At 39.7% G+C, this 17,391-nt stretch overlaps 1 protein-coding gene across 2 annotated transcripts in view; it reads right to left on the reverse strand.

The window, feature by feature from the left end:
• LOC125241385 (beta-alanine transporter-like) overlaps nucleotides 1-17,391 on the reverse strand; it is a 32,588-nt gene that overhangs the window by 6,605 nt on the left and 8,592 nt on the right. Inside the window, exons 1-11 of one of the 2 annotated variants that reach the window (XM_048149849.1) lie at nucleotides 8,572-8,795; nucleotides 7,518-7,750; nucleotides 6,863-7,049; nucleotides 6,467-6,596; nucleotides 6,261-6,389; nucleotides 5,974-6,166; nucleotides 5,791-5,896; nucleotides 4,745-4,977; nucleotides 4,432-4,511; nucleotides 2,787-2,962; nucleotides 1,923-2,077 (exon numbers count right to left, since the gene is read on the reverse strand). In XM_048149849.1, coding sequence (XP_048005806.1) covers nucleotides 1,923-2,077; nucleotides 2,787-2,962; nucleotides 4,432-4,511; nucleotides 4,745-4,977; nucleotides 5,791-5,896; nucleotides 5,974-6,166; nucleotides 6,261-6,389; nucleotides 6,467-6,596; nucleotides 6,863-7,049; nucleotides 7,518-7,690 — 1,562 coding nt within the window. In that variant the 5' untranslated portion in view covers nucleotides 7,691-7,750; nucleotides 8,572-8,795. Of the gene's footprint in view, nucleotides 1-1,922; nucleotides 2,078-2,786; nucleotides 2,963-4,431; nucleotides 4,512-4,744; nucleotides 4,978-5,790; nucleotides 5,897-5,973; nucleotides 6,167-6,260; nucleotides 6,390-6,466; nucleotides 6,597-6,862; nucleotides 7,050-7,517; nucleotides 7,751-8,571; nucleotides 8,796-17,391 lie in introns of those variants that run through there. The other variant, XM_048149848.1, reaches the window with a different exon arrangement.

Consider the following 17,391-nt stretch of genomic DNA (forward strand, 5'->3'; position numbering starts at 1 on the left):
TTACAGATTTTGTAAAACATACAGGGTGCAAAAAAATATATTTTAGGGGCACTCCCAGTATGTTGTCTAAGTATTTGCCACCTTATCCCACAACTAAGTATATATGCTGAAATAAAATACCCTTATACAAATATACCTACAAGAATAATTTCGATGACCTGTTAGCTTGAACGATACGCAACTTTAAATTGAATTGTGCAATCTTATTTCTTTCATTCCTTTGTGTCTGTGAAAACCCCAATTATATAGTTAACTGCCTAAACAAATAGGTAGGTACTGTAGATGTAGGCACGGAGTATTTTTTGTTTGATTTGCGCCGAGTAAGAGTATTATACCTTCGCGTTCACCATTGCGCAGTGATTTGTATTCTCCATACCGACAGCGGCAATACAGGTTAACGAACTTCACTTCGCTTAGGATTTCGATATACTAAACCGGATTTGTGCATTTAATTTCTTATTGTAAATTTGGTATTCTACCGAATTAAGTTTATTCTTTAAGCATTTTAGATAAGTACCTACCTATACTTCACCCACAACACCTACAAAATTTCTGTCACTTCATGCTTTAAAATCGGAATGCCCTAAATACGTAGGTAAGCTAAATAGGTAGGTAGGCTAAATATGTAGGTAAGTAATGGGTACTCCCTGTAGGTATTAAATTTTAGATATTGCAATTAGTATCTAATTCAATATTAATAATGTGATTTTGCTCCAGTCACAGCATGTATGGCGATTATGTAAGCATTAGCATCGGATAAGTAGATACGAGTAGGCATAGCTGGGCATTAACTCGTTAATCCGTTAATCGTTAATTAACGAAGTTAACATTTCGATTAACGGATTAACTTTTAAGTTAACTTTAAAAAATGTTAACGGACTCGTTAACTTCCGTTAAATTTCATAGAGTCCGTTAATCGTTAATCGAGCACCCCAAGCGGGTCGCTGCGCCGCGAAAACCACGTTCTTACTGCTACTGTAAAAGCCCGTAGTACGGCAAAACCTAGGTTTTATCGGTAAAAGCAGATCCGTCGGTTATAAACAGTCTAAAGACCAATTGGCGACTTTGGATCACTTATTCGAGATCTTCTAAATCTTATTAGGCGTGCTAGATCGATCACTAACCTGGGAATAGAGTGCAATCATCAGGCATGACAGACATATCGCGCAACCGACGCATCGACGAGTTAGAGTCCGGCGCGGGCCTTAGATTACTCTACCAAGTTATCGTGGCCCACAGCATCGAGTTGTCATCTCAAATCTCAATCTGAAGAACCGACGCACCACGATTGCGACCGCATGAATGACCCATTTGACCCAATAATTACCAATCCGAAGTAAAACCTTGGATTTAGCCAACCAACGGCGGTACACACCCGAAGAGACCGAAATTATTACATTTCGGTTTTTTACCGATTGGCGTCACAGGTTTTAATGGTTTTTGGTGGATACTTAGTAAATAGAAATACATAATACCTATAGTGGAGTCCTATTTTTATGACGTGTTAACGGATTATCGATTAACTTTAACTTCCGTTAAATCTACCGAAATGTATCGCTTTAACGATTAACGAAGTTAACTTTTTAAGTAACGGATTAACGATTATCGAAGTTAACTATTTGATTAACGGTGCCCAGCTATGCGAGTAGGTATACCTATTACATGACGCAGTTTCGGGGGACGGCTTTATTTAAATTCTACAAGTCAAGCATTGAATGAAGGCTATACGAATAAAAAATGTATGGACAATAGAGTGACGAATAATCTCAAAAATAATTCTAAAATAGCATAACGCATGCCATTTAAATCTTTACAAACCAACACCTTAAAAGAAGACAGAAAAGTTCGATGATCTCGAAGACACGAAAATAAGGTTGGTTAGAGCGATATGTGACTGGGCACTATGTACATATATGACTTACCCACACAGCGTGTAGTTCCTAACGAGCGCTTCGCCGTCGGCGATGGACTGGGGCATGGGGCGGCCCATGGTCTCGGGCAACATCAGCCCGCAGCCCATGGCCAGCACGGCCAGCACGCTCATCACCACCAGTGGCAGCGAGCTCCAATAACGTTCCTGCATATACATCATGCTTATAGGTAAAGAAAAGAACATGCAGTACAGGCACTAGGAAAAGGGGCCAACGTACTATGCTTGGCTCGTCCGCTGAGCAATAGCTACGAGTGAGTTAGTGGCTATAGAACTACTTGATTAGGTACCTACTGGCTGCGTCGACAAAAGGGCAATTGGTCACGCACCGCAGCATATCGTGTACTGTGAAACAGCCATGAAATTCCGAAAATTTTACCAATAGACAATATCTTGCCATTAAAAGGAGATTTGAATTTTTCTCAAATCGTGGACGATTGACCTCTTGTTAATTTATACCGTTTGTTAAGTCTCGAGATATGCACAGTAAGTACCTACTTACTATGTATTTCGGCGGACCGGCGCGGCGGCAGAGCGCCTGTCGCGCGCGGGTCGTACTTTGCCCACCACTGATTTAGAGTATCTATTTAATGCCAGTTATGACAACCACAATAGATTGACTAATCATTGTCAATCAGCTGTGCACTAAGAAACATCTCATACTTGTAAATAGCGTACTCCAATGTACCATAGGTATATTATAAAGGATTCGCTCTAGCAAGTAGCGTAGTTAAGTTCCCCTCTGTAACTTTCTTGGATTTGCAAGCACCAGATTACATTAAAAAGTTCCAAATTAAATTAAAAATCTCAAAAAATAATTAGGAAGATGGTAGAGAATGTGAGTTGTATAGTTTACCGAGTAGACGATGAACGGCGACAGGACGGTGGCTATGTAGCCGCTGACGTGCACCAGCGAGGAGCCGGAGGCGCGCACGCCCGTGGGCAGCAGCTCCGTGGCCCACTGGATGGCCGCCGTGTACGACATGTTGATGAAGAACCGCGCCATCACCGCCGCCGTCGTCTGCGGGACTCCTACAACAACCATACGCAACACTTATCCTCGAGACTCTGCGTACCTAGCCAAATGCACAAACGCTCACGATAATATCTGTTTCGTATCTCTATCGCCCTGCGTATTGGCGCCACAGAGCCAGACTGTATTTCTGTCGGCGTCTGGCGTCGACGATTGCCATTCGGCTACGCCAGCTGGCCTACTACTACGAGCACATTAGGTTTGAACTTTTTAACCGCCTTCCAAATCTCAAAGGAAGGGGTTATCAAGTCGTCTGTATGTTTTTTTTTTATTTATTTTTTATTTTTTTTTAATGTTTGTTCCTCGATATCTCCGTCGTTACTAGACCGATTTTGAAATTTTTTTTTTGATTGAATGTATATATATACAGATTGGTCCCATTTTTCTCAGAACCCAGTTCTGATGATGGGATCCTGGAGAAATCGAGGGAACTCCTCAAATCTGAAAGGCACACATATGGTGATTTTTGTGTTTTTAAAGGAACAGCATGCATTTACGTACGGAACAGTGACATTTGGTGCAGTGGAACTCCTGATGATGGTCAGAATGGAACTCCTCAAATCTGAACGGCACACTTATAGTGACTTTGGTATTTTTATAAGAACAGCATGCTCTTACGTCCAGAACAGTGATATTTGGTGCAGTGGAATTGCTGATGATGGTCAGAACGGAACTCCTCAAATCTGAACGGCACACTTATAGTGGCTTTGGTATTTTTATAAGAACAGCATGCACTTACGTCCAGAACAGTGACATTTGGTGCAGTGAAACTGCTGATGAAGAGTGAGCCGCCCCTGGTTAGAGTTCCGTTCTGATAATCATTCTCATCTGTAAGTACTTCAGAATCATCCAGATTTCAAAATTGGTTCAGAAATAACGGAGATATCGAATAACAAACATTAAAAAATATACAGACGAATTGATAACATAATCCAACATTTGAAAGTATTTATCACCAGAACCCCAAAGGAAGGCGGTTTTTTTTTCTTAAAAATTATGTAGGAATACAATGAAGGTCTAAATTCAAAAATAGATTGGCCTGGGATGCACAAGGACTGCGCCACGGCTGGTGTTAATCGGCCGGGACAGTATGATGATAGTGATCATTTTACGGTTAACCACCATTATTTCCATCATATCCAGGTTCCCTTTCGAAATTACCCGAGCAATTCTGTGACTCGAAGTTATCCTAAGGCACTGGTCCCACCGCGAGCTAGTAAGCTATGAGCTATCGGCTATAAAAACGAACAAAAGATAATCACTCCCGTGCAAATAAAAGAGACACGGCGATTTTGATAGCTCACCGCTGGGCGAGTAACTATAAACATCGCCGTGTCTCTTTTATTCGAACGGGAGTGCTTATCTTTTGTTCGTTTTTATAGCCAATAGCTCATAGCTTGCTAGCTCGCGGTGGGACCAGTGCCTTACGCTCCTTAAATTATTTTACATACAAAAATATATAAATTACCTTTAGGTAAGAATGCGGCAATGCCTATCAATAACCCAGATAATCCCAGGGGCACCACCGTAAGATTTCGCCGACCCCATCTGAAAAATAGTATTTCCAAATAAGTCTCTATTTCTGTTTATACCTATAGTAAATTAAATATTTAAGTATAGGCTTAGGTATAGGTCATACTTACTGAGCAAGTGAGCGAATTTTACTATGAGACCAATCGCGAAATCAAACAGAAATAAATGATTGCAGGTGACAAATACAGCCTGAAAATATGTAGATGATGTGTAGCATAGTGCGGCGCGGCGCTGCGCGGCGTGATTACCTGTCCATGACAAGAGCCAACAGGGTGACGGAGGGGATCTCGGTGGCGGAGGCGAGCGTGAAGGTGAGGAAGAAGTCTAGCCCCAGCGACTCGGAGAGGCGCACCAGCCCGTCGAACACCAGCGCGCAGCACATGTACACCACCACCATGTGCGCGAGCATCGTCCGCAGCGGCGCGCTTCTAAACAAGGCACTCACTGAATGCTTCTCATTTTCATTTTGACGGGATGCTATCTAAAACGCATATATTGGTTCCTCGATTAAGATCAAATCCAGGTAAGGAAGGGTGCAGGTATGGCATATGTTGCCCTAACTATTTTCGGTAGGTACTTACTCAGTAAAAAAGTTTTAATTTAGTCAAACTAAGTGCATATACTAAGTTTGCAGTGTCAATTCAGTCTAATGGAACTATGCATATGATCCGGCTAGAGATGGGCCGAATATGGACTTTGCCGAATACGAATATTCGGCCGAACATTCGGTTCAGCTCTTACCGAACCGAACATTCGGCCGAATATTCGGTTACGCCATATTTTTAAAGCGGATGTTAAGTTAAAACTATTAAATGATTGAGATAATGGTTACATATGTTACTACAACTATGTTCTTATGAATTATGATTTAGTGGATAACTAAAAGTTAGTTAAAACAACTCTGAACTCTTCTCAACTCTTAAACTACGGTTTTTTATCATTTTTACAAAACAATTGTATTTACATTTTGACGCATAGGGAATAGTTCCTTAGAAAGCTACTAAAAAAGGAGCTTATTATCCAACGGAATACGTGAGATCCTCATTAGTTATTTACTTTGTTTATTCGGTAAATATTCGGCAACGCAACCGAATTATTCGGCCGAATACGAACATTGAAAAACTTGCCGAATATGCCGAATACCGAATATTTACCGAATATTCGGCCCATCTCTAGATCCGGCTAATCATAATTACGGCAACATATCCTAGAGTACCTAATTAAAACTGATATAATATGTAATCAAGATAGATCCAAGTATATACAGTTAAGTAACATTTTTGATTCCACTTACAACAAAATCATCCACCACTTCTTGTGGAATTTGGACGCGGTTAATTTTTTCAAAAGTTTTGAACACTCGAACCGCTCGACTGGTACGACCTCTAGATACGAGCCATCTAAAAGAAAAGTAATGATTAATTTTAGCAATCTGCAGTCGTCAAATAGACAAAAATGCACAATGTTTGATAAATACCGGACACTCTCTGGAACCGTGAAGGGAATAGCCAGCACGATGAGCATGGGCCCGGAGGTGATCCACAAGAGCGCGCGCCAGTCGGCCAGCCACAGCGCTATCCACGGCAGCGACAGGCAGCCCGTGCCGAAGAACAGCGCGATCGACAGGTTCGCCGCCAGCGTGCGGTACCGGGGGCCGATGTATTCGAGAACTGCGACGTAAACCATTACATACTGTTCATAACAACAACATTATGTTCCTCCGCTGTGCGTGTTCATTCAGATTCTATATGTATAACTACTTACTTAAAATATATATCATCATAAAACAACTATCATATGCCATGCCGACCAGAAATCTCGCTATGGTGAAGTCTACTATCCCTGTGGTGTATATAGTTGCCACTCCACCTACAAACCCGATCATATTGGAACCTAAAAAAATATTCGTGTTAGTAGGTAAGTTATGCATAAGTTTCTTTAAATGTTTTCCTGATTTTTTAAACACTTGCCAACTAACGCGGGTATTCTTCCAAATCGATCTGCTAACCACCCAAACAGCAGCCCGCCCACAAAAGATCCCGCAAAAAATATCGACTGTGCCGTAGGAGCGTAGCTTGATTTATCGCACACCCAACCGCGCTGAAAGTGAATAGTTGCTAGCATTAATGTACTTTAAAGTCTCTCGGATTATTCCATTCTGTCGATCACTTCAAAATCAACTTACTATCTTCTGAAACTTTTGTAAGTTTTTTTTGCCGAATAATTTGACTTTATCTAAGTTTAACCTTTTGTACACCAGGGTAAGGAATATATGCATATGCAATCACACCTAGCGTCGACTCACTGGCAGTATCTAAGTGGCGGTCAAAAGGATGTCGAGACTATAGAGTGACCTATTTACTTACCTCGCTTACTACTGTGTGATACGGAATGTCAGTAAGTTCGAAATCGTAGCCATGCTGGCACGGTGCGATCGGTGTGTCGTTGCTGGGTGGTGCCATGTTCTCCAGAACCAAACTCCAGTTGGTTTGAAACGTCGAACATCGATCCCAATCCCCGCCATCAATGGCTCCAGGTGCCGAAAGATTCCGTCTACAATATGCACGTGAAATATTAATGTTTAAATAAATAATAATAAATAAACACCTTACACAGATCACACTTAGATCAACTTAGCCCCAAACTAAGCAAAGCTTAGTACTATGGGTGCTAAGCGACAATGTACATACTTAAATAGATAAATACATACTTATTGTACCTACATAGAAAACATCCATAACTCAGGAACAAATATCTGTGCTCATCACACAAATAAATGCCCTCACCGGGATTCGAACCCAGGACCGCGGCTCAGCAGGCAGGGTCACTACCGACTGAGCCAGAACGGTCGTCAAACAAACAAAAACGTTAAAGACAAAAAACAATTTAACTAGGTGTGCCATTTTACGTGAAGCATTGTCGAAGTCTGGCTTTCGTACATACCTACATCTGTACTAAGTATTAACTTGTAGTCATGTATGTAAATTGGTGGAAATCACCGTCACCACCATCAGAGTGTACCTGAGGTCTAAATCCAAGTGCGCGAGCTCTGGCACGTAGCACCAGTAGCGCTGCGGAGTGGCGGCCACGAACATCTGCACGAAGTAGACGTAAGCAAAGAACAGCCCGAACGGCAGCATGGCGACGAACAGGAACTTCTGGTAGCGCCCCATCTCACCGATGTACGTGAACATTGCCTCCAATGCGTCATGATCGGTGTCCGATGGCTTATTGTTTAATTCTTCCTTCGTTTCCTTTAAAAAAATGAAAACTTTTTTAATTGACTGCCTAAAACCTATGAAATTATTTTATTTAGTTGTGTTTAGACAGTTTAACTAATAAAATACCAAGCGATGGGTCAACATTCGACTTTACACGACTAGCTAAGGGCACGTCCCACCATAAATGTTTTTAACCTAAACCCTGTGAACCCTGATATCTTTCTTGTCCGCCAAAAACTTACGTAAAGTTTTAATTAAATTAGGATTCTTATACACTGAACCTGGCAATAAACGATTAATATATTTTACATGAGTCAGTCAAGGCAGCAACTTAGGCCCTTTAAATTTTGTACTCATGATAAATGACCTCCCGGATATAGTAAAACACTCGGAATGCTTATTATTTGCTGATGATTTAAAACTGATACGCGAGGTTAAGGATGAGTCAGATTGTCTCTTGTTACAGGATGATATCGATCAAGTGGTGCAATGGAGTAGCTAAATGTTCTTCCATGTCTTTTAGTCGGTCTCACAATCCAATACAACATCGATACACTATAGCGGGGATACCGATGGAACGCGTTACGGAGGTACGGGATCTGGACGTTTACTTTACTGCTGACCTGTACTTCAGAGATCACGTTGTTACGATATGTAAGAGGGCATACAGACAATTAGGATTCATCATGCGACAGACACAGGGATTCACGAATATAGTGCGTATATAACGTGCACTATACGAGGCTCTCGTAAAAAGCCACCTCGAGATGAATGCCAGTATATGGAGTCCGCACGAATGCAAATACAAATTTATGTTAGAGCGCATACAAAATAAGTTTGTGAAGATTCTTTACCTGAAATGTTATGGTGTTTACCCGTTCTACCCCCTTATGTACCCAACTTTATTTGTACTGGGAATGGTAGGCTACAACAAGTTGGAGGTTAGGAGGGAGCTTGCTCTAGCTAGCTACATATTCAAATTGTTGCGCGGTAGGATCAGTAACCCTGGGTTACTGGGCACCGTGAGTCTCTGTGCGCCCCCGCGGTACGTGTGGCGCCGGCGCCGGCCGCCGCTGCTGGCCGAGCCGCGCGAATTAAGATAACGACAGAGATTGTTTCTAAAAAAATATATTTATTTAAACCGACAGAGTAACAGCCTAGCTTACAATCAAGATTATTCTAACTTAAAATTAATTAATAACAGCTATTTATAATTAAATATTGCAATTCAGCATTGACGTTTGTTCTCAATAAGTAATTGCTGAATTGTCATCAGACTTAGCTGATGAAGGTATTGTCAAGGGTTGCAGCACCCTTAACTCCTCCCTCCTTAAGAGAGAAATTATCTGAAGGTGGCGAAGACGGCTTCAGAGAATTTCGTCTAGAAAAGATATACCGGAATTTATGAAATATGTAAATTAGTGCTGTAACAAGTAAAATGGTATATAGAATTACGGTCCATACACTGACTCTATTAATGAATATGTAACTTTCACTGTTTTCACTTCCACTATTGTATTTTACGCTGTTGAGAATGTCCTTCACGTCGCTGAAGTCCACGCCTCGTAGATCTACCTCGTTCTCGCTCCTCTGGATCTCGTGCTGTAGTTCAGGTAATACGATAGGGGGTAAGTTGTAGCTGGTTATTGAGCTGTTGCTGACTGCTTTTATGATTATATCTTCTATCTGTGTTTCGCAGTATTTGGCTGGAGTCAGAATGTAGGTTCCCTCCATGTTGTGTTTGGAGATCTCGTCTCCGCAGGTTTCAGTTACTGCTGTTCTTTTTCTGGTGTAAAGAAGCCCATTGGCTTCTTCTTCTTCAGATCATTATCTGATGTAATCTTCTGTATGACTGTATCTTCTGTCTTGACTGGTTGCTGGTTACATTTGGAGAGGTTGTCTTTTAATAGCATTATTTGTTCTATACATGTTGCTGCTGGATGCTGTACCATGTCGTCATCGGTGCAGATGTGTTTTCCTTCTTCAATTTCGTTGCAGTGTCTTGCTACGGGTCGGAATTTCAATCTATTCATCATGAGGTAAGGATATTTAGGAATAATAGTTAGTGTTTTTTCAGTTTTGGGGTTAAATATTGGGATAGGGATGATCTTATAGTAAATATATGTGCTTTTCTCTACAATAGGGATATCTAAAATGAAAGTTAAGCGGTTATTACTAATAAAAGATTTTAAGTCTATACTACGTTCTATTTTAATAAGATTTTCCTTTGACACAGGATAAATTAATGTTGCGTGTTTCTCTACCTCAGAAAGTACTTTAACAAATTCGGTTGAGTTTATGATTGATTGATGTAAAATTGATAATTTACTGAATGCAATTGCTGTTTCTATTTCTTGTATAATGTTGTAAATCGTGCGAAAGTTATTTAGAATCTGATACATGCTGTTCATCATGGAAACAATGCTAAAAAGTTTGGTTTCATCTTTTTGAATGTTCTCTAGTTGTTTGGTTTTATAACCTAAATGTTCAACGTTAAAATTTATGTCGCTTGAAACATTTGTTAGCTTATCAAGTGCCTTTTGCAACAGTGTTACCTTATTCTCTACTGATATCTCCTTATGCTTCATCTTCTCTATTACCGAATCGAATCTAATAGCATCATTATTATCTAAGTTACCTGTTATTACTTTAACTATTGATCCTAATGGGTTGAGAATACCTCTTTTAGTTCTTGCAGTTGGTAAAATCTGTAAAAGTCTGTCTCTAGACAAATCTGTAAATGAATTTATCTGTACTTCTAAACCCATTAGTTCTCGTCTAGTGTCTATATTACTATCAATTATATGTTTTAACTTACTGTATTGGTCTAGATTTATTTCTAACAAAGAACTTATTGATTCTAAATCTATAATCTTAATTATGCTCCAGGAGCTAGTCCTCATTAGAGCTGTACCCATCCTGACTGGAGCTATCCCCGGGCTCCGCTCGAGGTTTTGGATGTTGAGACTGCATCCCTGATGTACCAGGACCATCAGTGATATCACACGCCACCTGTGGAGGTCGTTTGATGTTTTTGAGTGGTACACGAGTATTTCTTTTCTTGACTTGCACAGGGATAATGTTCTTATCCGGCTTACCTATAACCTTTGCTTTTTCGTACCTAGGTTTTTCTTTGGGTTTACGGATCCTAGTGTCTTTCATATAAATCGTGTCACCTTCTTTGATCTCCGGTGGTATTTCTCCGCCTTTATTATCCCTAACTTTAACCTTATCGTTAAGTAACTTTTCACTCACATATTCGTATAAAACTTTTAGCCGTTTTCTATGGTCTAAAAGTAATTTTTGCATTAAATTACGTTCTCTATCTATATCAAACGCATTTCCGGTTTCCGTATGACCGAAAACTAATTCGAACGGGGTAAAAGTCGTAGCGCTATGTATCGAATTATTATATGCCATTATTGCGTATGTCATTACCGAAGCCGCATCTTGGTCGCTTCTATCGTACTTTGCTAATCGATAGATTTCAATTAAAGTCGAGTGGAACCGTTCTACCACCGCCATTGAGTTGGGGTTATTTGGAGTCCCTATGTGCAATTCAATTTTGTATAGAGATAGTAATTCCTTCATTAATTCGTTATTAAATTCGGATCCAGAATCACAGCTAATCTTTTTAGGAACGCCATACATGCTAAAATATTTTATTAGTGCTCTCACGACTTCTGGAGTACTTCTGTTGGGTATGCCTATTGCTTGCCCTAATTTGCTAAACGCGTCTACTGCTGTGAGATAATATTTGCTTTCAATAAAAAGAAGATCAATAAATATTTCTTGGAACGGTGATTCCTGAGTCTGTGTTAATTGAATATGTGGTTTAATGGGTTTTCTTTCATACTTCATCTTACGACATTGTTCACACGCATTTATAATAGCTGAAATAGTTTCTTTCATATTGCTCCACCAGTAATCTCTTTTAAGTTTAGCTAACGTTTCATTTATGCCTCTATGGCAAGTTTTGCCCTCGTGATATTTAATTACTAATTGTTTTATATCATGTTCGTCTGTTATGGTGACTATACGTTCTGTGCATTCGATTAAATTTTGTGCTCCTTTTTTATAGAGTTTAGTTACTACGTTACTGAATGTTTTTCTGAATTCAGGTACTTCAAAATAGATAAAGTATTTATTCTTCAAATCTACGTACTCTTTTAAAAATTTACTTACTAATCCTTCGTTATTTGTTGGCATATGCACTTCAAGAATTCTCTGTTTTTTATTAGATAGATCTTTAACGCTAATATCATCTTTAAACCATGTATATACTAATATTTGTTTCGGCTTCAAATCTATAGCTTCATTCAGAATTGGGATACCTTCATGTTCGCGGTTAGAGATAGAATGGGCTGTGGCCCCATCATCTGAATCAGAAATTTCCATGGTTTCCCTTTCTGGTTCTGATTCTGGTCTACTTAATTTAGCAATTTGGTCTGTTAATGACTGAACGTAATTTTGTAATTTTTGCTCTTTTTCGTCTACATTAACAGCCACGGAATCATTGTCGTCACTTAGTACGTTAAGCCTTATACGTGACATTGCGTCGGCATTTGTATTTTGATTGCCCTTTTTGTAGTAAATTTCGAAATCGTACTCTTGTAATCTTAAACGCCATCTCGTAAGTTTACTGTTTGGCTCCTTAAGGGAGTATAGCCAAGCAAGTGGACGATGATCTGTATAAATAAAGAATTTATTTCCGTAAAGGTAAGGTCTAAAATGTTTAACGCCTTCAAGGACAGCAAATAGTTCTTTTTCTATTGTGCTGTACTTAACTTGAGTATCACTCAGAGTTTTGCTATAGTACGCAATGGGCTTATCTGACCCTATGGGCCCTTGCGATAAAACAGCACCTATTGCGTAATTTGACGCGTCTGTGGTCAAAATAAAGGGCTTTTGGAAATCTGGGAACTGAAGAAGTGGTGCATTAGTTAATATTTTCTTACAAAGCTCAAAACTTTCCTTATATTCATCATCTAATATAACCTTTCTTCCTTTCTTCAAGCATGCCGTCATAGGTCGCGTTATTTTAGCAAAGTCTTTAATAAATTTTCTATAATATCCTATCAGTCCTAGAAAACTTTTTATTTCGCTAGGAGTTTTGGGTATAGGATAATTAAGTACCGCGTGAATCTTATCATCATTTGGCTTAAGTCCTTCACTCGTTATGGTATGTCCAAGGTAGAGGACTTCCTTTCTGAGGAAATGGGACTTATCCAATTGCACTTTAAGATTGGTTTCCCTAAACCTATCGAATACAGCCTTTAATTTAATAACGTGGTCTTCTAAACTTTTGGAGAATATTATGACGTCGTCAAGGTAAACAAGACAGTGTATCCCTTGTAGGCCTCTCAGGACGTTGTCCATCGCTCGCTGAAAGGTTGCAGGGGCTGTCTTGAGTCCAAAAGGCATCCTATTAAATTCGTAGTGCCCAAAACCTGTGTTAAGCCCGGTTTTTGGTTTATCATCATCATCAACCTCTATTTGATGGTACCCGCTGGCCAAGTCTAACGTTGTGAAGTATGTGCTCTTTCCCAGCATATCAAACAAGTCGTTTATGTTGGGTAGAGGGTATTTATCGTCGACTGTGATGTCATTAAGACGTCTATAGTCGATGACCATACGCCACTTCTGTTGACCTGACATGTCCATCTTTTTGGGCACTAAATGGACTGGTGCACTCCAAGGAGAATGTGACTCCTGGATGACATTATCCTTTAACATTTTATCAATTTGCCTCTTAATTTCTTGTGTTTGTACAGGAGGCATCCTGTGAGCCCTAATAAAAACTGGATCCTCGTTTACCGTTCGTATCTTATGTTTCACTTGGTTTGTAAATGAAAGTGGGATATGTTCACAATAAAATATATCCTTATACTCTTCACACAACTGACTAATCACCTTTCTTTCTTCTTCATTCAAATCATCCAATCTTAATTTTGAGAGATTTTCTGATAAAAGCCTGTCATTTGAAGTTGTGTCCGCGGTGAAATTTACATTAACTAATGTTTCGCTTGAATATGGTTCTACTTTAAACGGTGCTGTGACAACTAACCTCCTGCTTTCTGACGTGCAATTTTGAATAACGGTGGATGCGTAACCATTCACACATTTCACCAGCGCGGCGGGCATTCTTATCCCTTCCGAGAGCTGTTTAAATTCTAAAATTGCGTCACCGTTTAACAACGTTACAGGTAGCTTAACTCTGCACTCACTGCGGGCTGGCAATTCAAAAGACTCTTTTATAGGCGGAGTATACAACATTGGTATCTGAGTTGAATCCGTCTCTAGCATGCGAGTTTTATAATTAACGCTTGCAGGTAACTGGTGCAGTAAATCGCTACCTATTAATCCGTCATACCTATCATCTACATCGTACACATAAAACTTATGACGTTCTTCACTTTAAAAAATTTTTGGTAAATTAATATAAATGATTGTGTCATGTGTACTGCGTCCGTGGGTACTAACTACCTCAAAAACTTCTTGGTGCTTAAAATTACTAAAGTATTTTTCTACTAGTTCCGGTTTCATAAATGGCCTTTCGCTTCCGGTATCAATCATAAAAAGTGCCTGTAATTCAGGAATAGCAATATGGGGAAGCTTTAATTTTCGACTATAGTTTAATACTATTCTGGTCGCCTGTTTGAGGCCGCTAGAAAAAAATTTCCGACCTCGTTACTTGGGCCTGGGGTTGGTTCAAAATGTGGCTCTAAATACATTTGGTCGGCGTCAATATTCTCCGTATAGTTAACGCGTCGTGAACTGGCAGTTCTCATGGTAACGTCAGTGTTAGAACCCGATGCCATGTTACGAGTCGGCACGTGTGGAATCGGCCCCGCGTTAGCCTGCGGTGAATAACCGGCGTATTGCTGATCTTGCATGTGCAGCGGCGCCGCTTGCCTAGATTGCGACTGCCATTGATTACGTATATTAGATGAATAATTAGAGCTATTTACTGGCCTGTTATTATTTCTGAATTGTTGCGAACCGTTCGATGGGTAAAAATTATTTTGAGACCTTTGATTAAAGTTATTTCTATTCGGGGGAACATTATTATTTGAAAATCTACTGTCCGACCTATCTTGTAACTCGGAAGTATAATTAGGGTTCTATCTAGCATACCCTTGGTTCTGCCTATTATTCGCTTGATTTCTAAAAGGGTTCTTCATATTATAGACGGTGTTAAAATTTTCTTCTTCTAAAACCGTTTTAATCGCACCTTCTAGTGTAGTGACGTTTTTTAATCTAATCATTTTAACTAAATATTGCGGTAAATTATAAAGAAAGACATCAAAGGAGGTATGAGTATAGATTTCCTGTTTGGCATTGCGTATTGTTTCATTATCTACCGTTTCCGCTACTTTTGCTAGCAAAATGCTTCTAAAATGTTGAACTCTATGACAGAAGTCTATATAACTTTCGCCTTTATTAATCTTTAAAGCTTGCATTTCTAATAGTAAACATTGCTCGGTCCTGGGATCTCCAAAATGTTCCTTTAATAATGCTTTTAACCCGGTCCATGTAGTGATATTCGACCTTTCCCCCAATAAAATAGCTGCGGGACCCGCGAGTCTACTAGTTAGAACTTGGAATAAATATTCATTTTGATCGGGTCCTCCCATGAATTTACTTATGACAAATTCACATTTACTTATGTATACCGACAATTCCCTAACTTCTCCACGGAAAATCGGAATCATTTTAACTACATTTTCAGGAACCAAAGTAATGCCTTCAATTTTAAATGCAAATAAAAATAAACGTGCTAAAAATAACTACTCTTGCGAAATACCTATGCGTAAGTCGGTCGATTGAAGTGAACTTTGATACCTGTTATGACTACGTCAGATTAATATGTACCTATTTAGTGTTTTATGATCATATGTTTATTATCCTTATAAAAACACGTACAAAAAGGAAAAAAAATACCCTGTAGTGCTGTCGCGGCGTTGTATATCCTTAACGGCACGTTAAAACTATTCCCTAATAGCAGGGGGAAATTAGCTAAAATTACGGCATAATTAATGGAAGGTTTTTTTAAATTAAAATATGTACGTTATAGACCGAAGTTATTTTTCATCAACCCTCCCCACTCCTCCCTCCTCTGCGTCACCCCTCTACCCTCCCTTAAAGTGCCGAAAATGCGGTTTTTATCGATTTCTGACAAAACTGTTGAAGATACAGAAAAAGCGCGTAGGAACGAAGTAATCCTTAATAAATTTACTACAAATCATTCATTAACACTTTGGTTCTAGCACTTATAGTTTACGCATGATCCGTCACGAAAGTTGGTCCTTTGCTGCAATATTCTTTAGTGAATGTTAAGTTTTCGCCCAAAATGCATACGAAATCATCGAAATTTGTTTGATATAACTAAAATATTGTAACTCATGATTAAAATAAAATTAAGGGGGAAAAATCACTACCATGGGTGGAATTTCCAATATGTCTTGGAATTCCAGTAACTATTTAAGACGTAATATTTTCACGGTAGTAGTCGCTAGGAGTACCATTGATCTATATAGTGTATCTATGACTGGGGATGAGCTTTTGGTAGCTGTTGGTAGAGCCCTAGAGTATCAATCCAGTAGCCGTGAGTTCAAGTCCCACCCATGGTAGTGATTTTTCCTCCTGAAATTCATTTTCAGTTTATAATATTTTAGTAATATCAAACAGATTTCGTAAGCAATTTGGGAGAAAACTTAACATTCACTAAAGAAAATTGCAGTAAAGGACCAACTTTCGTGATGGATCACGCGAAACCTATAAGTGCTAGAACCAAAGTGTCAATGAACGATTTGTAGTAAATTTATCAAGAATTACTTTTTTCCTACACGCTTTTTCTGTATCTACAACGGTTTTGTCAGAAATCGCGAAAAACCGCATTTTCGGCTATTTAAGGGGGGGAAGAGGGGTGACGCAGAGGGGGGAGGGATGGGGAGGGTTGATGAAAAATAACTTCGGCCTGTAATGTACATATCCCAATCAAAAAAAATCTTCCATTAATTATGCCAACATTTTCATATATAACTTTCCAGAAGCAACGGACTATAAAGCGTTACCACGGCGTTGTATATCCCTAATAACACATATATTTAAAATAAGTAAGGATACGTATAAAAGGAACAGAAAGGATGATGAAAAAGATCTACTCACATTCCTTCCGGCGACTTTCACGACACCTTACGGGCTGGAATCCTCGAGATTGCTCCGGTTGGCTGGAGATGGACAGCTTTCTGGATCAGCTGGCTTGTTTCTTCTGCGGCAGGTTCTCCTGGTGTTTTCTTAATAAATTTGTTTGTTCGAATTCCCGTTTAAAACGTAGAAACGTACGTCGTCCGGCACGGTACGGTCGCGAATTTAACGGCCTCTGAACGTGTCAGGAAAACGACGGGAATCCTGTCCTCAGCGCCAATTAAGCTCGGAACACACTACGCGGACGTCCGTCGTAAAACGACCGCGACCGCGACCTATCAGTGTGCACGGAACAAAACATCCAGAGAGCCAGATTTAGATCGGACGTCCGTGCGCTCAAGGCCACGTCCGCGTCCGTCGACCGATAGTTTGCACGGTTATGTGTATTTCCATTGTCCAGATTCCCGTCCGCGGTCGATTCACGACGGACGTCCGCGTAATGTATTCCTAGCTTTAAGATAACG

This window comes from Leguminivora glycinivorella, chromosome Z, assembly GCF_023078275.1.
Source record: "Leguminivora glycinivorella isolate SPB_JAAS2020 chromosome Z, LegGlyc_1.1, whole genome shotgun sequence".
Taxonomy (NCBI): Eukaryota; Metazoa; Arthropoda; class Insecta; order Lepidoptera; family Tortricidae; genus Leguminivora; species Leguminivora glycinivorella.